A 27,196-nucleotide genomic window follows, 5' to 3' on the forward strand; every position below is an offset into this window, starting at 1 on the left:
GAAGGGCTAAGCTAAAGCAGAAGTCGGTAAATAAACAGGCAGAGAAAATGGGGAGAACGCAAGGTAGAAGAGCTAGAAACTAGATTCAATACCGGTCACAGAGAACAGGAAATGAGGGGTATTTATACAGGGCAGCACAGGTGAGAACAATAAGATTAATTAGTATGATGAGGAAAGAGAGCACAGGGTAATCCTGGGAAGTGTAGTTCTGAGTCACTGAATTAGAGTCCATGGCAAGCAGACAGGAAGTTGCTGACCTGACAGTGTCCAAACTTTTGACTGATACTGTACATACATTTTACATGTATTATTATTGGCTGATTTTCAAATTTACAACATATAAGTAGTAGCTGATGCCAAGTGTCAATCAGATCACATCCGTAAGTTAAGGATTACAGCAGCTCTGTGTGAAGCTCCTCAGGCACAGGATGCTGCAGTTCCTTGTTCAGTCTTTACTCCGGTTCTTCCGGGAGGTACAGTGGTTCCTACTCTATAAATATGTAGGCTTAAGTCAGTAAAACAGTAAAAAATGCAGACTGATGGATGATTATAATATAGTCATAGTATTATAATAATACCATTGGTAACACTTTACTTGGATGGTCCATTTTATGGCCTTGTTGATGCTCAACTGACATTCAACTAACACTGAATTGAATGTCCATTAAATTTAACTTAACCCTATGTTGAATGTAAATGATTAAAAATAGAATCTAACCCTACACCTAACCCTAACCCTAACCTTAAGCTAAGCTTAAAATCTAACCCTAAACCCAATCCTAAAATATTAAGATAAGCGTTTGGGTTAGAGTTGAATGTAGGGTTCATTTCAGTAGAGAATCATTTACTTTCATCTTTTAGTCCATTTGCATTTAATAGACATGTAGTTGAATGTTAGTTGAATGTCAGTTGAGCATCAAAGAGGCCATCAAATGGACCATCCAAGTTAAGTGTTACCACACCATTTATCACATTTATTTCTGGGACGATATACAGTATCTTCTATTAAAAATGATCATCATGATAGACCTAACTAACAGATGTTCATTTCCATTAGACAGCTCTTTAAAATTGACTGAATTGACTGTGTCAAACAGTATCTCTAAAAGTGCCAAGCGAGTGTTCCTTTTAAAGAAAAGGAGCCTGTAAACCTGAGAACGGTTATTTACATTCACACAGGGAACAAAACAGCACACTTCTGTGACAGGTCGCACCCTTTCTCCACACTTAACTCATCCACGGTGACGCTCTCGTTCTAAAAATGCCAAAGAAAAAATAAGGTGCAGAAAACTGGGGTACAAATCCTGTAAAAGCATGTCCTCTCCGAGCTTCCGCCAGCGCTGAGCACCACCGCTCTGACTGCCAGGTGCTCTTAATTAACTAGGTCAATTGCCAGCCTAAACATTGCCTGAGGCCACGGTGGCCGTGTGGGCCATCAAAGACTGTTAGCTGCACTTCTGTCTGATTACCAAGATCTACAAGCAGGAGATGAGTGAAGGAAAAAATAAATACACAGATCAAGCATAACATTATGACCACAATCTTAATTATACAGCCATTTACTATTTACAATTATCTGTTTCTCTACATACTTTAATATTATCCTTCTCTCCATTCCTCAATGGTCGGGACCCCACAGGAGAGAAAAGTACCACAGAGCAGCTACTGTATTATTTGGGTCATCATTATTCTCAGCATTGCAGTGATTAGCTGATGGTGGCATGATGGTGGTGTATTAAGGTGTTAGAGTGTGTTGTGCTGGCTGGCAAGAGAGCATCATATACAGCAGTACTGCTGGAGTTTTTAAACACATTAAGCCCTATCTGGATGAGATTCGTTTCTCAGGGGGTCCTGGGGTAATTTTCTCTTTTATGAAGGGTCCTCTGTGATTTTATTCCCTTCCAGAACAACCATGTACGTGTTTTTCCTCAGGAGAAAATTACAGGCTGAATTACCTACTGTTTATTACCTACTGTTTGAATTAACTCTGTGGTCCTCCGGTAATTTTAGTCCTGTCCGGACGCACATCTCTGAGTTTTATTACCTTGCGTTTAATAAAATAGCTACTGTCCACTGCTACGCACCGTAATTACACTTTAGGTACACTTTTCCATGGAGAGCCGTGTAAATACAACAGCGAGTGGAAATGAAGGAGCTACTGAATGCGACGTCATGTGACCAAGAAAGCCAAAAAAAATCACTGGTCCTCCTGTTTTTATAATTGCAGTCCGGATGCAAGAGTTTTAGCACTGAGTAGAAGTGTGAAATATTTTTGTCCCCCTGAGAAACTAATCCCGTCACTTTTGGACTTAAATAATAAAAGACTAGGGGATGACATACACAAACTGTGCAGCAACAGATTCAGAGCTTCTGTCTTTGACTTTACTTTATCTACAAGGTGGAGAAACTATAGGTAGGAGTGTCTAATCTGAGAGTGGAGGACAGTGAGTGATAAAACACAGTGTTTAAAAACTCCAGCAGAACTGCTGTGTCTTATCCACTCACTGTACTATCACAACACAAAAATAATAACCTGAGAATGCTGAGAATGACCCACCACCCGAATAATACAATAGCTGCTCTGTGGTGGTCCTGTTGAGGCCTAATTGTTGTTTAAAGGAAGATCTTAAGAGGAAATTAGCAGAGAAACTGATACAGAACTACAGTCTAGTCTGTAATTATACAACTACAAAGTGCTCCTACTATATGATCTGTGGAGCTGAAACAATGGACAATGGGTGTAGAATAAAGAAAGAGTAATAGTGGTAATAGTTTAGTTATGCTTGATCTGTGTATATTATGTACTGTGAATAAAGCAGATTTAACTATTCTGCAGCAGATTATGAGGAGAAAGATATGGTTCCTTTGGCTGGGGGACGATTTTTAGAGAGAGTGTGAGGCTTATAAATGCGTGAGTCGGCGGTAAAAACAAAGCAGGACATGGTGTTGCTAAACTGAACAGGAGAGGGAAAGTGGAGCGTGCTCAAGAGAGAGAGAGAGAGAGAGAGGGCTATAGAGAGAAAGAGAGAGAGCGCCATGATGCAAGCGACTTGTCACCGGAATCCGCCGGAAAGTCCCAGTGACACGGCCTCTTAACTTTTATGATAGTTTGACAAAGTTGACTTCAAAGGGAGCGAGCGTTCGGCGGCGTTCGCAGGCGGCGTGAGAAAGCCAGGTCTGCTCGGGGAGGGGCAGCACCAGAGCTGACGAGAGAGCGAGAGAGGAATGAGAGAGGGAGCGAGAGAGAGAGAGAGAGAGAAAGCGAGAGAGAGCAGGGAACTGCTGGAGTGTTAAAGGGGGAGCCCTTTGATCTGTGGCACTAGTGAAAAGTACAAAAGAATAAAAAGCATTGGGGAAAGAGGAGTGCGGGTGGAGCGCAAGAGAAGAGCGAGAGATTGCAAACAGGGCTCATACTCTATTCCCTACAGGACGGTGCCTGGAACAGAAAAAAAGAAACAAGACGAGACAAGAGCAGGATGGTTTAGCGGTTCTGGTGGGGCAGCGTGTTCGGGGAGATTTCGCAGGCCCGCACGCTGAAGCAATTAGCATTGAACCACCTTCCCGCGAAGACCTGGAGGGGGGGTGGGGGGTGAAGGGGGGGACTTGGTGCAGTGTTTCGAGACACTGCCGCCGCTGCTTCTAACGCTGTTAGCATAAAGCAATTAGCAAAAGCAAAACCACTAAGGACAAATAACACGATTTATTTAAGTGACAGCACCAGATTACTAGTGATAAGCAGTCATAGACCAGGTCTAATATCAAGGCATCATATCTCACGATACGATATTATCGCAATATGTTGACAATACGATACTTTACAGCATCTGTGTTACTGAAGAGGATAAAATACTCCTTAATAAGCAAATACCAAGAATTATGGATGTATTGTTTTACATAATTTAACAATCAACATTCTTCACTGCAGATTTAAACAATATATTTATTTAAAGCACCACCACATGGAAAAATGAAGCAGTAACTTTAGTAAGTCAAATTGTGAGATGAAAGCGCCTATGCTTTTAGTAAAATATTGATATTTGACATCACGTATCAATAATATATCACAAACAAAAATGATATGATATAATTTTTCAAAATTTCTATTGGAATTTGGAATATGCATTTCAATTGGATTCATTATATAGTGTTTGACATTGACATCAGGACATCCAACAGCGTTATTACACGTTGCATTTTTTTGTCCATATCGTTTACCCCTAATTTGCTTGAATCTGCAGAGAAGTGCAGTGCAGATTTGATATTTAATTTTACTGTAGTAAGATTTGTACGTGTAGTTGTCATGTTCCTCTATAGTTTCTTAAAAATGCTTTTAAATTCACTTTGCATGCATATGTGTGTATGTTTATACGTGTTTTTTAAACTATTTTTTGAAGAAATATATAAAAGTGGGTTGGGACTTAATGACCATGAGACCATGATACCATGAGAATCCCTGCTTTAGAGGTTCTGGTGGGGCGGCCTGCTCAGGGACATTTTGCAGACCTGCGAGCTGAAGCAATTAGCATTGAACCACCTTCCCCACAGAGACCTGGGGGTGCGCGGTGCTCCGAGTCCCCGGCGCTGCCTCTAACGCTGTTAGTGTAAAGCAATTAGCAGACGCAAAACCACTCAGACCAAATAACACGATCAGTTTAAGTGACAGCACCAGGCAGATCCATTTATCAGTCCTCCTCCTTTTCTGCCTGTTGGTGAGCTGCTGTTTTAGCTTTAGCTGCTTAATGCAGTTTGGACCTGAACTCAGCTGGACAGTAGATAAGGTGCAGGGTGGTCCCTGGACTACTGGCGCCTGTACTGACCTTGAAAGAGCGCGGCGTTCTGGATGATGAGGAGCTTCAGCTGGCCGCTGCTGGCCTGCAGGCCGGACTCCATGTTCTGTTTGGCGGTGAGCAGGTAGCGCTCCTCCATTTTGCGCGAGCAGCAGGTGAGGCCCTTGGGTTGGCAAACCTGCAGGTCTGAGCCTGTAATATAGAGAAATAGAGAGAAACAGAAAGAGAGAGAGAGAGAAATAGAGATTTAAATCTACTCAGAAACAGACAACACAGTAAATAGACACCCCTGCTCCGCCGCTGTAGTACTGAGCTGAATCCTCCAGAGACTGTGTTTGCCTAATGAGCTGGGAAAGCAGAAGAGCAGCAGCAAATAGCTTGTGCTTTTTTTCCAGAGCTGATTCGTGATCTAACCTAACAGGACCTGACATCAAATCACACACAATCCCGTGCTTTACAGCAAAAACAAATACCTGTGACTTAATTACAATGAGGGGTTTCGTTCAGGAAGAGCACATTGCTATAGGAACTCTCTTAAAGGTCTCTCTAGAATGAATGAATGCTCTGTGAGCTTTCTTTTTGCGAGGAAAAAAAGTGCTCCAGTGATCCAGTATAACGCTGCTTTAGTCCCATAGAGGAGTGGAGGGGAGAAACGTTAGGATTCAGCTCTTGCTCATAAATATTATTCACACATGCAAACATATTATCTCTGGCTAACAGCACTGACATCAGCACTGAGACGGACAACAATGAGAAACATTGCAAAATAAAGATATTTTTACACTAATAACAGTCTTTTCAACGTCATATATTACTTTACAACATTTGTAATGCCCTGCTAAGTGCAGTTCAGCCACTGACCTAGTCTTAGAGTCTCTGTAAAACGCAAAATCCACTGGAGATCCTATGTAAAAACACTGAGGTGGGTAGTCCAAGTCCAGAAAGTAGAGCCACAGCAGAGCCGCACAGATTTTTTTAAATTATAATGTAACTAAAATATGTGAAATTGATATGTATTATACCAATTCAAGGACTTTTCTAGGACCATACACCCAAGACAAGAACCATTTAATAAACCTTTATATTTTTGAATGTAGAATTTAGTTTTTAAATAACAGCTTCTTAAGAATCCCAAATTGTCAATTCCACACATCTGTAGACATCCACATTCCAGCTTTATGTGGAACATATTATGCCAAGAGAAACTTGAAAGAGTGCAGAATATAATGTCCTCCAATCATTAAGTAGAAGCACGAGGACCCGGGAGAATTTCAGCATCAAAAAAGTCTTTAGGATTTTTTATTTCCAGCTCAAGAGTTGCAGAGAGATACAGGAATAAATCACTGTGTCATCAGTCTAAAAATGCATTCAACTTTTTCAATTAATTCATCAGCCTCATTAATACACAAAAAGCCCAAGCTCAGATTCTTGCTGAACCCTATTTGTGACTTCAAAAAACTGAGACTGAGCAGTATTTGCATCAGCTCACCAGGGTCTAATTGTGAACCAAAAACATGCACAGTTGGCAGGGAGTCTCACCAAGTTCCAGAAATCATAAGGTCTGTAATGATGTCTGCACTTAGCACTAATTTACTTAGGAACAGAGGAGACAAACACTACAGAGCAGAACAGCCAATGTGTGGAAAATTTGTAAAAAAGCATCAAATTTGTTTCATTTGATTAAAATAAATTTGATATGTGTATATAATACATATGTTTAGTGATGGCATAGTTACTTTGAAAAAGTAAACTGATAACTGATTACTCCTTTAAAAAGTACAGTGTACACCCCTCACATTTCTGCAGATATTTAAGTATATCTTTTCATGGGACAACAATGACAAAATGACACTTTGACACAATGAAATGTAGTCTGTGTGCAGCTTATATAACAGTGTACATTTATTTTTCCCTCAAAATGTCCAAATTGAGCACTGCTTGTCATTTTCCATCCAAAATGTCATGTGACTTGTTAGTGTAACTAGGTCTTAGGTGTGCATATGGAGCAGATGTGTTCAATTTTGTAGTACAATACTGGTCATTGAATGGCACCTCATGGCAAAGAACTCTCTGAAAATCTTAAAAGACGAATTGTTGTGCTACATGAAGCTAGCCAAGGCTACAAGAAGATAGCCAACACCCTAAAATTGAGCTGCAGCACAGTGGCCAAGATCATGCAGCATTTTAAATTTTTGTGTTGTCAATGTCTAAAAAGTGCTATTTTTATTTGCTCTTTTTGTCAATGAGTGTAATTTAAGTCTGTCTTAGTAATTTAAGTCTTTCTTAGAACTGGCTGGGATCCTGGTAACATACAAGCCTTTCAGTTTAAATAAAATACACACATTAAATCGAGACTATAATTCAAACAGTTATTCTTTCAACAAAATCAGAATACCTGTCAGTTCAACCCTGGGATCAGGACAGAAGCTTTCATCAAATGTTCTGGTCAGGCTGTTAAAACTGTGATTGTGTCTGAGTCAACTCACTCAAGTCTCCAATTTCATTTATAAGGAAATTCCTTTCTGAGGTGCACACACAGACTACAAGATTAGTCAGTCTGTACCTGATAACTGCTCCTTGTGAGAGTCACAGACCATTACCTCAAATTTGCGCTGGTGTCTAATTTGACCACATTTGACCTGAAGAGCTGTCTGCCGCAGAATGTTTGTACTAGAATTAATTTACTGAACTGATATTAGAATGAAATATAATTTTAATGGGGAATATTATTGCATGCCATTGTGTAGGGTGTTCTGTATATTCATTTCAGGGTACTTGTTTGTTGAATGTGTGTGTCACATCTTAGCCTGTCTGTGTCTGTCATATGTTTTTTTTTTTTACTCTTTTGGTTCCATTTGCTTTTGTCCTCTGTTTGACTCGTGTTTCCTGCCACGTACTCTTTAAGCACATGTCCTTGTTTTGTTATTGTTCTGTCTCTAACCCCACCCCCCCAGCCATTAGTGTTGTCACTTTGTGTCTTGTTTGTAACCACGCCCCCTTGTTACCAGCCCCAGGTGTTCCTCACCCTCCCAGTGTATATAAGCCCCTTTGTTTCAGTGTTTCTTGTGTGTGTCAGGTTTTTTGATCCCAGTGTATTTCTAACTACTTGTTTGCTTGGTTTTGCTTAGTCTTTGTTCTTTTCTTTGTTAGTTTATTATCCCAGTATTGCATATTTGTTTCGTTTTTTTGAGTTTCCCTTGTTTGTTTTGTTGTTTTGCTTTATTTATCCATTTTCATTGTAACAAAATATACCTGCAATTACATCCATCCTCTCCCCTCATCTGTGACAGTCTTATGCTGATATTTCTTAAAAAAAAACTCACACACTGAAATGCATCCAGTAATATGCTTAGGGAAAAATATTAGTTTACTAGTTTAATCAGTTAAAGTAAAGCTGTTGTTTTTTTTTTCTTTAAAAAGCACCACAATCAGGATCATTGTTTGTTTGTTCTCAAACATGGAGCCTCTTATGATGACAGTAGGAGAGAATCCTGGTTTTAAGCATTTAATAAAAGAGCTTGAGCCCCGTTACAACATTTCATCTCAAAAACTAAACATAGTTATAATGAAATTCTATTGTTATTATGAAATTAATAAAGGGTGAGGCTATACAGAATGCCCAGCCTCTTTATTTTTTCCACCAACCACCCCAAAAACATACCAAATATGTACCGAAAATGTACCTAACCGTGAATTGTCTGTACTGTTACACCCCTAATAACAGTAGATTAACCCTTATTTATAAACAGGAATGAAAGTAATCTGAGTTAAATCTTTTGCACTTATTCAGCTGCGGAGTGAGAGTGTGTTCACGAAGCGGAACACCTGGAAGCAAAGCAACTCACCAAACTCTAACATAACTAACATTCTACAAACCATACGTTTAATATAAAGTACACTGTAAACCCGGATAAGATGAATTTACTTTAAAAAATTCAGGAAACCAGTTGCCTTAAAAAAGTAAGTAATGTGTATGAAAGTAATGGGTAATGAAAACTTAAGTTAGCATAACTTAGAACATCACGTTATTACAACTAAAGGAAAAGTTGATTTAACTTTTTTGTTTTTGTTATACTGTAAGACCGGATAAGTTGAGTTATCTTAAAAAAATGTAAGAAACTGGTTGCCTTTAATTTAAATTTAAGCAATAGGGAATGAAAACTTGAGTAAGCAAAAATTAAAATCAAGTTACTACAATTAAAGAGGAACATAATTTATTTCTAAGGTAGTCCAGAGGGAATCACTACACACTGATGGTGTTAGTCAGAAACTGTTGGACACGCCCAGTATGCAAATAGATTGTGACAGAAGCCAATGGAAAAGAAGCTGCCAATGACAACAGACTAAACTCAGTTATTATAAGTTGGCTCAACTCAAAGATCTCAGTTTGAATGCTTATGTGCCCACAAATGTTCAACTAACTCAAAATAGTTGAGTATTGTTTAGAAATATCCAATTTTATGTAAAACAGACTTAAATCATTTGACTTCAACCAATTTCTGAGTTTACAGTGTAATAGAGAGACTCCGCCCACATGTAGTAAAGTTGTTTAGTCTTTTAGCTCACTAAACTGCAGTTTAAAATTAAATCTAAACAGACCTAATATACAATACAATATACAATATAACTGCAGTATACAATATACAATAAACAGGTCTACACTTTCAGGTGTGAAATCGCCCCAAATCATTTCTGAGGTTCACACAAAGACTACAAGATTAGCCTGTACCTGATAACTGCTCCAGGTGGAAGTCACAGACCATTAACTCGAATTTACGCTGGTGTCTAATTTGACCACCCGACCTGAAGGAAGAAGAACCGTCTGCCCCAGAGCACTTCTCAGTTATTAACTTCAATTATGTAGCTCATATGTCACACCTTTATCCAGAAATTGTAGGGCCTTGTCCCCACTTTGAAAAGTAAACAGATGACATGATGTGATTTTTTCCTGACACCACACAGCGAACAGTGGACCGGGGTGTCAGATTGCAGCCCTAGAGGAGCAGGTTCCTGCTCAGCTTTCTGCTTTCTCTGTTTTTACAACCTCTGCACTAATTATCAAACTCTTCCTGTGCTGAATCAGTCGCACTACACCAGAGAGAGAGAGAGAGAGAGAGAGGGAGTCACTGCTGCTCGTCTCAGATCTGAAACTCTACGCCCGGGCGGTAAACGGCAGTGTGGAGAAGTCTGCAGGATCTCAGTGTACACTACAATTACACCTGAGAGAGCTGAGAAACTATCAGGTTCTCACAGATTCTCTAACAGAAACTTTTAGATTCTAATCACCATCAGAAAGCCTGTAACTGTTTTAACTTACTTTATCCTTTCGCTTTACTCTTTGTGTTAATTTTTATATAGTCATTTTATTTAAAAAATCCAATCTATTATATACAGCTCTGGAAAAAAAATTAAGAGACCACTTCAGTTTCTGAATCAGTTTCTCTGATTTTGCTATTTATAGGTATATGTTTGAGTAAAATGAACATGTTGTTTTATTCTATAAACTACAGACAACATTTCTCCCAAATTCCAAATAAAAAAATTGTCATTTAGAGCATTTATTTGCAGAAAATGAGAAATGGCTGAAATAACAAAAAAGGATGCAGAGCTTTCAGACCTCAAATAATACAAAGAAAACAAGTTTTAAGAGTTCAGAAATCAATGTATGCTATCAATAACTCTGGTTTTAATCACAGTTTTCGTGCATCTTGGCATTCTCCTCCACCAGTCTTACACACTGCTTTTCCAAAGAGTTCAGCTTGGTTTAAGGTTCCAGATGTTTTCAATTTGGTAAAATAAAAGAAACTCAACTTATCATAAAGTAACTCTTTACTTTGGAAAAAGACTTGAAAAAGACAGGGCCTTGTTTTGACACTTGCAGAAAATATGATAAAGAAAACAAGAACGGAACTGCAGAATTGAAGCAGAAAAATATATCAGATATAAAGAAGACAGAAATGCACAAAAACAGAATAAACAAAAGCATCCAAAAACACAATGTTGACTGCAAAACTGAGAACACAAAAGAACCCCTAAGCTTTTTATAAACCAAGGCAACATATTTTCTGCCAGTTTTCCCAACATACAAAAGACAAAACATAAAAAGAAATTAACAATGACAATTACAAGATATTCTGATTAAATACTGTATATATTTTACAAGGAATTGCGTAGGGTAATTTTATACATACATTTTTTTTATGGCTGCACTCATTAGTCACAGGTGTATTTCACTCATGTTCAAATGGCATGCACCAAAGCTATAAGTGCTCCTTTTGCCCATCTGCTAAACTGTACTGTAATCAAACTATTGATGTACTGAATAAATGCACAGACGCATGTTGTGCATTTTACATTTCAACAATCATTACAAATTCATTTCAATACTTACAATCAAACTGTTAAACTTTGCTACCATTTTTTGTACCATTTTTCCATCATTGTAGTTGATCACACACATTTCCTTGGAGAAAAAAATGAAGAAAACTAAACAGAAAGAAATAAATTTGGAAAAAATGAGATTAAAAAACTGATGGTGGGAGATTTATTGGCGGCGCTCACAGAGGCCATGGCTTTTGAAGGTTATCTGACAAAAAAACAGCACTGAATTTGCGAGGTTCTATTAAACGAGACAAAAGAAGCGACGGCACTGAAAGTTCTGAAGGACGAGATTCTGTTCATATTCATAGCGTTTGGGACACAATCAAACTCTGACCCTGTCAGAAGGATTTTAATCTTTCAATCTAAAAAAGTGAACAGAGAGGCCCTGAGAGAAGAATACCATCTAACTTCTGTGAGAACGTCAAGAACACAAAATACAGAAATCAAACTCATCTAATGGAAAGTAATTTTATCGTAATTTTATTGTACGATAAGTCAATAATGTAATTATCATGACAGGCCTAGTAATAACCTTTGACAACAATGCACTATACACAGAGATGGGAATAATGGCGTTGAAATAAACGGTGTTACTGAAGCCGTTACTTTCTCCAGTAACGAGTAATCTAACTAATTATTCTGACTGTCACTATAACGGCGTTACCATTTTCAACGGCCCGTTACTGCACGTTACTTTAACTCAGTAACTCAGTTACTTTTTTGGAAAAGTAACTAGTAACTATAACTAATTACTTTTTCAAAGTAACAAGCCTAACACTGATTATATAGCATTTTGCTCATCCAAACACAATGAAAACAAGTTTACTGATAGAAGTTGGACAGTACGTGCGTACGACGGATTTAATCATATACGTATAGATAGAAAAGAAAATTAACTGTGCAATTCTGCATCTTTTATTCTAAACTCAGGGTTTGCGAGACTCTTCCGAATTCCCCGACTAGTAGGAGCATTTCAGTTAAACTTTTCTACGGTCTAAAGCGCTGCCACTATGATCAGAAGATCATTGGTTCGAATCCTGGTCATGCAGCTTGCCATCAGCTGCAGGAGCCCCGAAAGAGCACAATAGGCCTTGCTCTCTCTGGGTGGGTAGATGGTGCTCTCTCTGTCCACATCACTTCTAGGGTGATGTCGATCAGCACATCGCATTTGTGAGCTAATGTAACAGAACCGAGTCACCGCATTTTCCTCCAAACACGCTGTGATGCTACTCAGTAGCAACTGGAAAAGAGGCGGAGTCTGACTTCGTGTTAAAGGAGGTATGTGCTAGTCTTCACTCTCCTGGTGTTGTGGCATAATTAGTAATGAGAGCTATACAGCTGAGTAGCATCTGAATGGTTGGCCTAGCTAAATTGGGAAAAAATAAGAAAAAATTCAAAATAAAATTATTTAAGAAAAATAATTCTATTCGGAACTTGGAAAATCTGACTTGGAACACAGCATTACACTAGAAATAAACAGCTGTAAAGCTATTAAAATCGAAAGATAGCTTATTTTCTGTGGCCTAAATTTAAACCACAGGCCTAAATCAAAAAGGGTGTTTTAATAAATTCATACAATATTATATTTTTTTGAAATGGGAGAAAATCATAAAAATTAGTATAAAATGTTCTTTACTTTTGTTATTGTTATCTGTTACTGTTACTGGATATAGTATTACTGTTGCAGTGCAGTAAATGTGGGGCCAAGTTAGTTGATGAAGGCCTGAGTACCGAAAAGAGTTGGTTATTTTTGGTGTCTCTAATAAATCGGAAATTCTCAAGTCAACAAGAGCTGCTGGTTTTTACTATGTTTTTCTATTCTGATGTACACCAGCTCTCAAATAGTGATAGGTGCAAAAAAAACATTTAAAATAAAGAGAAATACATGGTGTCTACTGTAATGGATGCAGGGTCTGAAATGGCTAATGAGACACGGTAAGAAATACGAGCTGTTGGAGTGATCCAGTTAAAATTTCATACCCTGAACTAGGAAATTTTTACTTTCTAGTTCAAATGGAACTCTGAAATAAAGTATTTCAAATAAAATAAATGTCTGTGAAGCTATTAAAATTGAAGAGAGGCTTCTTTTCTGTGGCCTAAATTTGAATCAAAAAGGGTTTTAATTAATTCATACAATATCTCATTTTGTGAAATGGGAGAAAATCGTGAAGTTGTTAAAAATGAACAGGCTCACATGGTTTGCTCTTTTTACTGCTAAAAACATGAAGAGACCCTGCAAGAAAAAGAAAATATATAACTGACACACACAATACACAAATCGAACTACTCTAATGGAAACCTGAGGACTCCAGACTTGTGTTGTATACCATTTATCACAGATGTCAGTTGACTGCGTTCCAGTTAAACATTCAGAATTCCACTACCATTGTAAATATTACCCTGGCACAGAACTGTTAGTAATACCCATTTACAACAATGTATTATATATACATATTTTGCTAATTTGAACAAAGTGGAGACATGCCCACTGAAAGACAATCTACAGTACTGTGTGTATGACTGATTTAATGAGATACTTACAGACAGAAGGCACTTTGACTGTCTCAGTAAGAACATTTAACCTGTAAGAGCATGCCAGTTGAAATTTCCTTCTCGGAACTAGGAAATTTTAACTTTCTAGTTCAAATGAAATAAAGGATTGCACATAAAATAAATGTCTGTGAAGCTATTAAAACTGAAGAGGGGCATCTTTTATGTGGCCTAAATTTTAACCAAAGGCCTAAATCAAAAAGAGTGTTTTAATTAATTCATACAATATCTCATTTTGTGAAATGGGAGAAAATTATAAAGTGGTTCAATAATGAACAGGCTCATAAAATAGGCACGGTCTGGTCTTTTTACTGCATGGAGCGACTTTATCTCTACACCAAGTGTTTTTTCCTAATTTGGTTCGCAACAGAAAGAGCGATAAAACTCTAATGTGCCGTGACAAACTCCTCCATCTCTATCTCAACAATCTGTTACGTGTTCTAAGAGCATCTCCTTTCAGAGCAGAGCTGCTAAACTGGAGGCAGGTGAGGTGGTGCTGAATTAGAGGGATTAGAAGGTGGGGGTGTGTACGGGCCGCCGGAGGGGGAGGAACAGGCTTGATTGATAGCGCTGTAAACAACCATCAGATGTGTCTTGCTTCTCCAGAAGAGCACAAACACAGAGGAGGAACAGAACAGCCAGAGAGGAGCAGGAGGTGAGGGGGGTGAGGGGGCGGGGCACGACACCATTTGAGAAGAGTCAGAAAAGGTGCGAGCGCCGGGTATTCAGCAGGCTGTTTGCAGCACTTTGGAGAAAACATCACAGGCGACTATAGTTAGGTACGGGATCACAGAAGCCACGGGGGGGCTCCGCTGACACTAGATTATCAGCACAAGTGCCTGATGCTGACAGACGGCAGCCGTACGCGTCAACAGCAGGCAAAGGAAAACGACGTGCGACTGATGAAAATAAAAAAATAGGTTATTCAATAGGTCGTTACAAAATGCATGACTGACTGAATGAATGACAGCTTTGCTTGGAAGTGTGATGCGTCTTCTAGAAACTAGAAGCTACCGCTGTTCTGTGTAAATGATACACACCTCACTCCTGTGCACCCCAGAGTGTGTAAAGTGTGTAAACATAAACAAACAATACGCTAAAATGCTAAAAACATGTTATCATAAAAGACAAAACAGATGAAATGATTCTATATGGGTGATATGGCCCTAAAATAATATCTCGATACTCCATGGTATTTTTGCGGTAACGATATTCTTGGCAATATGCCAAAACACTATATTAAGAAATATATTTCAAGAATACGCTACTGCAACAAAATGAAAATGAAATTTTATTACTGCGTACGATATGATATGGCACACCCCTAATTGAGATATTAAAAAATACAAGAATTTTATCAGATTTGTAACAGAAGTAAATGATCCAGAATGTTATGCTACTAATAATGCACTCCAAATATCTCCATATATCCAGGATTAAAGTCAAATAAATTATACTGAACAGATATAATCTGTCTCTAGTAGATATACAGTATAATGGGAAATCAGAACAGTCTGAATTTTTCTTTTACTAAAAACAGCAAAAAAAATGTTGACGATATTATTGCCTACGATACAATATGGCTCACCCCTATATATACATTATTGCTTTTTTATTTAGTAACTTGTATTACACATTATTTTCATTGTATCACAATATATATTAAAGCTTCTGGAAGCCCAAATCTCAAGAGACCTTTAGGGGTTCTTCTATTTAAAACTGCTGAGGAATCTTAATCTGATATAAAAAGGAAATGTGTCCTGAAGGTTCCCTTAAACTTAAAGCACCTTAAAGTTTCTTGAACGTTTCTCAAAGCTCCTTAAGCAGTTCCTCCACAGTTTTAAATGGAAGAACCTCTAAAAGTTGAAGTAAAAAAGGTTCCAACTCACTCCTGTGCAGCTCAGCGATTCACCTGAAGTATGGAGGTGTAAACCAACAGCGTAACAAACGCTAAAAACATCTAAACATAAAATAATTGAGCTGATATTATTACATACATTGTTGCTCTTTTCTTTTGTACCTTGTATTATAAATTCATTTTCATTGTGATGTATTATCTTAAAGCCCCTAGGAGCCTAAATCTGAGTTTTCGTTTTAATTAAGATAATCTGGCTCCTCTGGACCCCAGCGTAAAAGTATGTATTATAAATATCTTCCAAAAGTTCATAATTATTCTCTAATAAATATCTCTTCTTTTAGAGAGTGCAGTGGAGAGCTGGGGTCTAGCCATGCTGCTTATCTATTGTGCTTTATTAGAAAATATTAAAAAAAGATATTTAAACCATATTGTAAAAGAAGGCCCGGTTTACCGAAAGATACGGCAGATATGACAATGAGGTTTTTTTTAGCAGAACTCTCCTTTAGACTCAACTGATTTAGGGAGCGTCAGTGTTTCTTTGCTATCGTAACGACAGGACAAGTACACCTTGTGCAGCTTGCAACGCACAAAAGGCATTTACTAATTATTTTAATGAATCATGGGAGTGTTTTGGGCGTAAAATGGAATAAGCTAATCAGAAAGAGCCTGGTGCACTCTGACTTGGCGAATTGGTATTTTAACTACGCAGTGTTTCTGCACTTCTCAGCAGAGAATATAGACACTGTGAAGGTGTGCAAGCAGATCATTTGCGGGAACAGCAATTTTATTTCATTTAGTATTCTGTTTATTATTTATGTAAAAGTTGGGTTTGTGCACTGCTCCATGATCTGCGTGACGCTGCTGTGTAACGGGTGGACGCATGGCGCACTTGCGTAGCTAGGATAGCAATGAATGTCTGATGGTTGACTGTTGTCAGGGTTTTAATCAGTCAGTGATGCACTTGTGTTTTCTGCTGCCAAAATAGCAATACGCCAGAAATATACCTAAACACACGTCCATCAGCGTAGGTATATTCTTAAGCATCCTTGGTATTTTACCAGTGTGGGCGCAAGGCATGAAAATACACTGTTGGTGGGGTGTAAGATAGCAATGAGCATTACAGTGCACCTTGCACAGGGTGTAACACAGTGCTCATAATGGTTTATGCTGTCTTTTGAGCACAATGTAATACACCTCTAATAACCTTCTGGTTGATTGATTAGATTTCATCTCATTTCTCACTTCTGCAAGGCTGTAAGATTAATACTAGATGCCTTCAGACTGAATTTCAATCCCAGCTAAACGAAACAGACAAGATAGTGAACTAAAAATACCAGTCTATCAAGCAAGTGTAGTTAACTTTGCAGGGCTAATTTCAGTATTGATCGGAAGGAGAGCGATTGTAGCTCGAGGCTTCAGACAAGTACTGAGAAAATTCTGAATTCTAAATTTCAGCAGGGAATACATAACTGCTAGTGGGCATGAATTTGTGCAGGCAAAATAAATCATTCCCAGGCCAGTTCCATCCTACCATCAGGCACATGACCTTGAGTGAGCCACGGAAATGAAAGCGGTCCAGATATGCTGGAAGATGACTGGCTGCGGCTGTAACTATGATGTAGTAGTGGTTAATAAGACAATTATTTTTATTGGAATAAAAGAAATAACTTATGTATTTCTTATGTTCTGCAGATTTTTAAATTTTAAAGTCACTTTCTAAATGGCCATCCATCCAACCCACACAGAAAGAGCAGGGTCAACTGTGCTCTTTGGATGAGTGTGGGACTCTGGGCTTAACCAGAGTATGAAATGGAACTTTTGCGATAACTGGTCCAGAGCATAGACAGGTGTGCCACTCAAGAGCTCCCAACTGCAAAATTATAACATTACATTATATTATTAACTTTTTACAAAGTACCATATGTGAGTTTTACATAGCCATGCCCTACAGCTTATGTTCTCCCTGATCAATGAACATAACAACAGCTTCCAACACAGTTTCTTGCCACAGGCCATTAGGCAGCTTAACAGCCAGTAGCAGTGTATCAGCTCACTCCAAAGCAACTTATCTTACCTGTATTACTACACAAGATATCACAAAAGATCTCTTTACCCCATACAAAATTACCCTGCACCCTGCAAGATTTGCCCCTCTCAACTTACATTTATTTGGAATTACACAGTAATCGATACCCTTCAATTTGAAAATGTCGAATTCTCTTTTACTCTTTTAATAATTAACTACATACACATGATGGTGTCGTATCTGACAGTTTTCACACAAATTTATTTATTGAAATGTATTAAAATGTATTAAAATTTGGTTTCTAATCCGTTCCTAATTTCTCCCCAATTTGGAAGGCCAATTACCCGACACTATTTATATAAACTCTCTTGATCACTATTAATGCCCCTAAAAAACTGGGAGGCACTTGCCAAAAAATGCCAGCCATCCTGTTTGGTTCATAGTGACTATTTGGAGTCTAAAACTATAGATAAACTGATGTTACCAAAATCACAATATATGACCATATATTAAACAAAGTTGTGGTTTAGGATAAGTATCACCAGGTTTTTTAGCTGATATGGAGCCTCTAATGAGTAAATTATTTAAAAATAATTTGCCACTGATCACACAGCAGAGAGAGATAATAAGGGGCACTGTCAATCAAACTTTTTGACAGGTGACCTTTTGACCTTTGCACTATCAATCAAACTTTTTGACAGGTGACCTTTTGACCTTTGCTAGTTGCCCTTTGACCTCTCCCCCACAGCACATGCCTCCTTTTCTGGAATGTGACCTTTGACCCCTCAGATCACCCTATGATGCTGTCAGTTATTAATTATGTTTTCAATCATCTGTAATTACTTTTGACCTTTGCCATGTGCCCTTTGACCCCTCCCCACACCCCGTGCCTCCTTTTCTGGAATGTGACATTTGACCCCTCAGATCACCCTATGATGCTGTCAGTTATTAATTATGTTTTCAATCATCTGTAATTACCATTGACCCCTCAGATCCCCTGACCCTTGAACTCTCTTAATTATTTTCTGATATCAATGACTACGAGTCTCCGGTAATTATGTTTTCAATCATCTGTAATTACCCCTGCCATTCGTCATTCATGTTTTGGATATGAGGTAATTTAAACCATGGTGACACACCGCCCCGCCCATCCCTCCGCCCTTCCTGCCCCATCCCCACCTCTTCCCGTCCCGCCCAGCCCCGCCCCCATCATTATTCAGATTGTCCTGATTGGTCAAACAAAAATTCCCGCCAAAAGTATTGACCAATAAGGTTGTTATTCCTATGGAGCAATCACAGCAAGCCTGCGAGTGAAATGTGTATTTAAGAGTTAGCGAGATGTGTGAAGGACCGAGAGAACGGAGCAATGGCTTGTGTTTCTGAGGTTGCTGAAAACCAAAGCTTCCCATACCGGGATTCGAACCCGGACCGTCTGGATGAAAGCCAGAAATCCTACGCGTTAGACCATATGGGAGGATCTGTAGAAGAAGAGCACGATGACGAGAATCTAAAAAGGTACCGAACAATGGAGAGCATTCCTGAACCAATCGCTCAAGGAGCGCTCAAGACTCAAGTCTGGCGTTTGTCAGATGGAACTTACTTTGGATATGTTTTTCTTAAGGATATATATAGCGTTGCTATGTACGTCGGAAAAACGGATAGATACGATGATGCCTCAGCTCGTTTTACTTTGAACCATATAGAATGGTTTAGCTTCAGAAGACACTGCTCTGTTTTTAATGCCTACGTCAATTACAGAAATACAGAATGCAGCCCATTTTTTCAGGAGAACATGAATTTAATTTGGAAACCTCTGAATACAGGAAAGTCTAGGCGTTTTAATCTCGCGCCGGTTATGACAAGCCTCGGATGTAATGTAAGCCTCAGTGTCATTCAAGATTTAAAATGCTATGCAATTGAAAATGACCTGCACTCGTGCGATTTCCAGGTTGTTTTTAATTCAGAAGACTTTAAAAGAATGAATCGTGTCTACTTCGCAATAATTGACAGTCTGTTCTATATGAACAAATAGATTTTCTGATTATTGTCAAACATACAAAACCAACATTAATTATATTCTTAAACATTAAACTTTTATATTACATTTTAATACTTTTTTAGCCTATACTTTTCTATACTTTAGCTAAATTACCTCTCTTTCATGTGAGTTGAGATAGTTAGAGAGGTAAGTGGTTGCTGGTGGAGTTAAGGGGTGGGGGGGGTGGCGGTTTCCTGAGAGTAAGATATGAATTAGTTAGATCAATCAGTGTATTGATGGGTAAAGGAACTAGTGAACTAGCCCATTGTTTGATTCTCACATGTTGCTTCATGCGCAACTGGCTAAAAGGGATTCCAGACTCCCAACAGAGTATAGACTATTGATGATTCAACAGCCGGGGGTAAATGCAGTAAACCATTTACCCAGGATTGGTTTACAATCCTCAGTCTATTGTTTTTTAATGAATGTTCTGATCAGATCAGCAAAATTTAAAACAGAGCAGTGTCTTTTGATGTTTTGAATCCTTTGTTAAAAAAAAAAAAAAAAAAATGAAACACACACACACACACACAAACTTACACACACCACACACCTCCCACTCTTTTCTGTGATGTCATAACCTGAGGTCATCAATCAAAATCACTGTATAAAAAACCCCTTGGTAATCCACAATATACATTCTGGAGACAGCCCCGACGCTTGAAGACCTCAAACACTTTGACGCTCCTTGATTTCAACCGCAATATGGACTTTGGTGAGAGAAAAAACTTTTAATATGAAATTATCACAATATATTACTTTTATTAAAATTACCTTTAAGTAGTTAAATGACTGTTTCTTATGGTTTAATAGGAATTTAATAGGAATCACTCATCTTTCAGCTTAATTAATGTGAGTAGTTAACATTGTTCTATGTATCCTATGCAAAATCGAATGTAAGTGATATTTAAGACTACTTTTCTACGTAATATATGAAATATGTAGTATATACATTCATCTTTTATTTTATTTTAGGATCAGAATGTTTCATTGTTGAAACTGTGACAGACTGTGATGCTGTGACAGACGAAAGTGTGCTATATCATCCATTTCAAAGTAAGTTTTTATTAATTTTGATTAAAAATAATTATTTAATTTCAAACGTGATGATTTGATTCCTTCAATATGAAACTCAAATTTTATATATTTATATTTACTGATGTAGTAATTTAATTTACTTTCTAAAAAGTTACATGATACATTTAAGTAAACTACTGTAACAGTTGTTTTTAACAAACTTTGCTAAAAATGTACAAAAGTATATTTGGAAATAAGTATTTTAGAAGTATACTGAATTACATTAAACTGAAAGTCTATTTAAAATACACTATATTGTACTTTTTAAAAAGTATGATCGAATTTCACTTTCAAACATTTGATGAAAGCATAATATTAATGTACTTTTAATATATTTTAAGTAATTGCATAAATCTATTAGCATATTTACAGCATACTTAGAAACTTCTCAATATGTTTTAAGTATAGTATATATTTTATATATTAAGTAAGTATATATTTTTTTCACCAGGGTTAGTAGCCTCATTTCATGACATTTCATGTGGTTCATTCACACCTTGACTATTTTTGTCAAAAATATTAGAAAATATATTTTTTTGATTTATCATTTCTCAGTTTTTTTTGTTACGACACATAGAATGTACAGTATACAGGTGTAAAATGTTTCATTTTGTTTCTTTTTTGCTCTTTTTCTCTATGTGTGTGTATAAGTGTGAGTGAACACTCACTAAAAGATGTGTGCACATTATTGCTGCAAGATTGTTAAGCATCCAGCTCTGCAGATGTAAAGAAAAGCATGAACATAACCAGTTAACAAAGATATGGAGCAACAAATACACCAGAGTATGTTAAAGACGCTCTCTAGAATAGCACTGTAAATAAACCCTGCTACAAGTACAGGACAGTATTGAATAACAGTGGTCACTGTGATTATCAGAATTATGCTAACTGCTTTTCTCTTTGCCTGATTAGCCTCGTCTCTCTCCTTCCCTTTCTGACCTGGACCTGGATGCTTCAGTGCCCTGACTACAGCTAAACAGCAGAATAGTTTAATAATGAGGAAAACTGACCAAAGTGGCAGGACAGTATAAATAAAGATGTTATTGACATTTAAGGGAATGAACATACAGATTATACAATAGCCAAGAACTCCCATCCATGCAGCAGCAGAACATGCCAGCCTGTATCTCAGGGGCTTGTACTTCAGGAAAGTGACAGGATGGACCACCGCCATGTAACGCTCCACACAGATCAAACAGAGAAACAGAGGACGGGCGCAGATAAATACTCCCCCCCATAAAAACTACTAATGGTGTAAATTCTAAACAGACAAAACTAAGAACATAGAATAAACAGCGTATGCAGATGAACATCTCGTTAACAGTCAGATTGAGGCCGAAAAACTCAGACACAACCGCACTTCCTTTTCTCATCAAAATAAGCCACAAGACGTAGGAATTGATAGGTAAACCCACAATTAAATTGATTGCATAACCTGGAATGTACATAGGGTCTGTATATCCTGCCCAAGGATTCCTGCTTGTAGCATTTCTAAACAGGTTTGAGATGGGTGTGCTGGAAAGCCCATCAGAGACGTTCATCTTCAGAGTGCACACCCCTTCTCACGATAAAATATGAAATCTGAAATAAATTACACAAAGAAAATTATATAAGGGCCAAATATAATGAAACAAACAGTCTGTTTTCTTTATCAGAACAAATTCATTGTATAGTGTTTTTTTGTGCATAGATCTAGATCAACATAGATCTAACGTGTTCAGTTGATATAGTCATGATAAATATCATAACTACCATAGTAAACCATAGTAATGAGTTAAAAACAGTTAAAAAGTGATCTCACCTTTCAGTCATAAACAGAATGCAGGATACCACAAGAAGAATACATTAGTATATTAATTTAATGGACTGACTAATTATCAATTCACATTAGTTTAAACATTATTAATCATTATATTTTAACTTAATTAAATTCTAAATTCATTATAATTTACAGCATTCTTAAGCCTAAAATTGTACAAATTAGTGTTGTGTAAAATGTCTTAACTAGTATTATTTAACAATGTTCATTACTGTCATAAGTACTGTGATGCATCCTTCCTGTAAATTGTTTCTGAGTTCAGCATTGTTGAGAACTGCACCCTTAAAATGATCAGTGTATTGTTCTGAGAACAGCAACATCTTTATCTGATACACAGATGCTCTTCTTTGTCATCAGTTTCAACTTAAAGTGATGTTTATTTGATGGGGTAGGATTTGGTGGTCTACTAGGTTTTGTATAGTTATTAGGGTTTCTCTATAATATTAAATAAATAAAATCTAATTAAATCCAAGCTCAAATGTTACACAATAAATGGTAAATAAATTGATTCTTATGAGTTTTTCTACTACTGTAAATATGCCATTTTAAATACAACAGCATTAATATACAATAACCTTTTTTCAAATCATTATGTATATATTTTACTTTAAAGTAAGTAAACGTCAGAAGATATTCCATAATAAAAATATATATATTTCTTAATGCATACGTACTGTATAGGCAGAAAAACTTTAGATCCATAAGTAGTCAAGAAAAGCAGACATCTGGCTAATTTACCATAAAAGGCATCTGTTTGAGTGTGTGTGTGTGTGTGTGTGTGACTTTATTTAATTTATGACATGTGATTTTTCATGCATTTAAATGTATGCTAAGCTAATGTCAGTAAGGTAAATGCCAGTAATGTTTGACATGAAGGGTAGCAGTTTTATGTAGCATACATCAATGTAAATTCAATAAATATTGACTAAATGCAATAAAAAAATTCAAACAAAAAAACTTTTCATGTGATGTAAACTACATCCAACATCAACAAAAATAAAATCTAAAGCCAGAGTTATGTGGTTATGTGACAGTCCTTTCAGTTATAGGCAGTTCAGTTATAAGCATTAATATACTGTATGACGTGTACTATTTTAATGGTAGCAGTATAACATGGTAGAGTTATATGTTAATCCCTGGTTTAACACTAGAATGACAAAGACAGTAATTTTGATTAATTATTTACACAAGAAACCACCTGTATAAGTGGATGGGTTACTTTTATTGTATTAGATTTTTGCATTGTTATGGAATTTTTACTACAGAACACAATAAGTGCACATGAACAGCTTCTCTTTTTAATGCTATTTCAGTGTCTGACCGCTGCTATTGTTCACCTCAGAAACAGCTCAGAATCATGCTTTCATTTACTAAACACAGTAAATGTAAAACTGTATATAAACAGTACATAATCACTTTTTTTTTACACAAATACCAATGTTTAAACTCTCTCTCACATTATTTATGTTTCACTTAGAAATGACATAATCAAGGTGTAATACGTTTCTTCAATGTATTAGAATTAGTCTACTCTTTAAGTAAATGTAAGTAATAAAGAAAATAAAAAAATAAGAAAAAATAAGAAAAAAAAAACACTCAAATATAATTCACCTCAATTAAGTGGGTACATAATTAGCAATAACAATAAGTAAATGATCAATATTTTGAAATACTAAGTCATTATTTTGAGATACTATCTCAATATAATGACTTACTATCTCAAAATAATGACTTAGTATTTCAAAATATTTAGATAGCGGTTTACTTAATAATAATACAAGATTGTGTTGGATTATTTTTCATTTTTTAGGTGGCGGGAATGGGCTTTCATAATATTCTATGTGTTACAACAAAAAATCTGAGAAATGTTAAATCAGAAAAAATATTTTCTAATATTTTAAGCAGTTTGAATGTAGCTAGAGATTTGCTGTAGCTCTAGTTTTCGCAATTCTGCTTCAAGTTTGCAGTTCTTAAAAGATTACTATTGTAGTATTTTGTATCCTGCTAATATTCATTTGTAACCATATATTGTACTCAAGCAATTTTTTTTAGTAAAGGTTAATGTTAAATAATAACAAGTGTCTTTCTTTCATTTATTTATACATTAACAAAGTTGAATATCTTACTCCCCTAATCTCCTTTACAACATTAATTTAAACTCATGCATTGTCTCTGACAGGTGACCTTTTTCACACATTTGTATTTGGTTTGTAATTTATTTACATGTTTCTTTTGTTTTGCATTTGTACTGAACACAACATAAGATTAAAGATCAGGCTGTTGAACTGGCCTCATTTTAAAATCTTGTACAAATAAAAATCATACTACTTATACTAATAATATTTTTTATTTCTTTATAATATAATATTTATATATTTATACTAATTACTTATTTATACATGTGAAAGTTACTAATATAACTCTACAGATTGAAAACAATATTGATCATTTACTTATTGTTATTGCTAATTATGTACCCACTTAATTGAGGTGAATTATATTTGAGTGTTTTTTTTTCTTATTTTTTCTTATTTTTTTATTTTCTTTATTACTTACATTTACTTAAAGAGTAGACTAATTCTAATACATTGAAGAAACGTATTACACCTTGATTATGTCATTTCTAAGTGAAACATAAATAATGTGAGAGAGAGTTTAAACATTGGTATTTGTGTAAAAAAAAAGTGATTATGTACTGTTTATATACAGTTTTACATTTACTGTGTTTAGTAAATGAAAGCATGATTCTGAGCTGTTTCTGAGGTGAACAATAGCAGCGGTCAGACACTGAAATAGCATTAAAAAGAGAAGCTGTTCATGTGCACTTATTGTGTTCTGTAGTAAAAATTCCATAACAATGCAAAAATCTAATACAATAAAAGTAACCCATCCACTTATACAGGTGGTTTCTTGTGTAAATAATTAATCAAAATTACTGTCTTTGTCATTCTAGTGTTAAACCAGGGATTAACATATAACTCTACCATGTTATACTGCTACCATTAAAATAGTACACGTCATACAGTATATTAATGCTTATAACTGAACTGCCTATAACTGAAAGGACTGTCACATAACCACATAACTCTGGCTTTAGATTTTATTTTTGTTGATGTTGGATGTAGTTTACATCACATGAAAAGTTTTTTTGTTTGAATTTTTTTATTGCATTTAGTCAATATTTATTGAATTTACATTGATGTATGCTACATAAAACTGCTACCCTTCATGTCAAACATTACTGGCATTTACCTTACTGACATTAGCTTAGCATACATTTAAATGCATGAAAAATCACATGTCATAAATTAAATAAAGTCACACACACACACACACACACACTCAAACAGATGCCTTTTATGGTAAATTAGCCAGATGTCTGCTTTTCTTGACTACTTATGGATCTAAAGTTTTTCTGCCTATACAGTACGTATGCATTAAGAAATATATATATTTTTATTATGGAATATCTTCTGACGTTTACTTACTTTAAAGTAAAATATATACATAATGATTTGAAAAAAGGTTATTGTATATTAATGCTGTTGTATTTAAAATGGCATATTTACAGTAGTAGAAAAACTCATAAGAATCAATTTATTTACCATTTATTGTGTAACATTTGAGCTTGGATTTAATTAGATTTTATTTATTTAATATTATAGAGAAACCCTAATAACTATACAAAACCTAGTAGACCACCAAATCCTACCCCATCAAATAAACATCACTTTAAGTTGAAACTGATGACAAAGAAGAGCATCTGTGTATCAGATAAAGATGTTGCTGTTCTCAGAACAATACACTGATCATTTTAAGGGTGCAGTTCTCAACAATGCTGAACTCAGAAACAATTTACAGGAAGGATGCATCACAGTACTTATGACAGTAATGAACATTGTTAAATAATACTAGTTAAGACATTTTACACAACACTAATTTGTACAATTTAGGCTTAAGAATGCTGTAAATTATAATGAATTTAGAATTTAATTAAGTTAAAATATAATGATTAATAATGTTTAAACTAATGTGAATTGATAATTAGTCAGTCCATTAAATTAATATACTAATGTATTCTTCTTGTGGTATCCTGCATTCTGTTTATGACTGAAAGGTGAGATCACTTTTTAACTGTACTATCATTACTATGGTTTACTATGGTAGTTATGATATTTATCATGACTATATCAACTGAACACGTTAGATCTATGTTGATCTAGATCTATGCACAAAAAAAAAAACACTATACAATGAATTTGTTCTGATAAAGAAAACAGACTGTTTGTTTCATTATATTTGGCCCTTATATAATTTTCTTTGTGTAATTTATTTCAGATTTCATATTTTATCGTGAGAAGGGGTGTGCACTCTGAAGATGAACGTCTCTGATGGGCTTTCCAGCACACCCATCTCAAACCTGTTTAGAAATGCTACAAGCAGGAATCCTTGGGCAGGATATACAGACCCTATGTACATTCCAGGTTATGCAATCAATTTAATTGTGGGTTTACCTATCAATTCCTACGTCTTGTGGCTTATTTTGATGAGAAAAGGAAGTGCGGTTGTGTCTGAGTTTTCGGCCTCAATCTGACTGTTAACGAGATGTTCATCTGCATACGCTGTTTATTCTACGTTCTTAGTTTTGTCTGTTTAGAAT

The 27,196-nt window shown here is 36.1% G+C and overlaps 1 protein-coding gene, 1 long non-coding RNA gene and 1 other non-coding gene across 3 annotated transcripts in view; 1 reads left to right on the plus strand and 2 right to left on the minus strand.

The window, feature by feature from the left end:
* gpc3 (glypican 3) overlaps nt 1-27,196 on the minus strand; it is a 261,250-nt gene that overhangs the window by 215,682 nt on the left and 18,372 nt on the right. The window contains exon 2 of the mRNA XM_022684240.2: nt 4,818-4,979. Coding sequence (XP_022539961.2) covers nt 4,818-4,979 — 162 coding nt within the window. The remainder of the gene's footprint in view (nt 1-4,817; nt 4,980-27,196) is intronic.
* Nucleotides 19,005-19,076, minus strand: trnae-uuc (transfer RNA glutamic acid (anticodon UUC)). Its single transcript has one exon. It is a non-coding gene; the product is annotated as a tRNA-Glu (tRNA).
* LOC125804724 (uncharacterized) lies at nt 20,323-22,484 on the plus strand. The gene is made up of 3 exons (XR_007440877.1): nt 20,323-20,492; nt 20,616-20,696; nt 21,630-22,484. It is a non-coding gene; the product is annotated as an uncharacterized LOC125804724 (long non-coding RNA).

Source organism: Astyanax mexicanus, chromosome 10, assembly GCF_023375975.1.
Source record: "Astyanax mexicanus isolate ESR-SI-001 chromosome 10, AstMex3_surface, whole genome shotgun sequence".
Classification (NCBI taxonomy): domain Eukaryota; kingdom Metazoa; phylum Chordata; class Actinopteri; order Characiformes; family Acestrorhamphidae; genus Astyanax; species Astyanax mexicanus.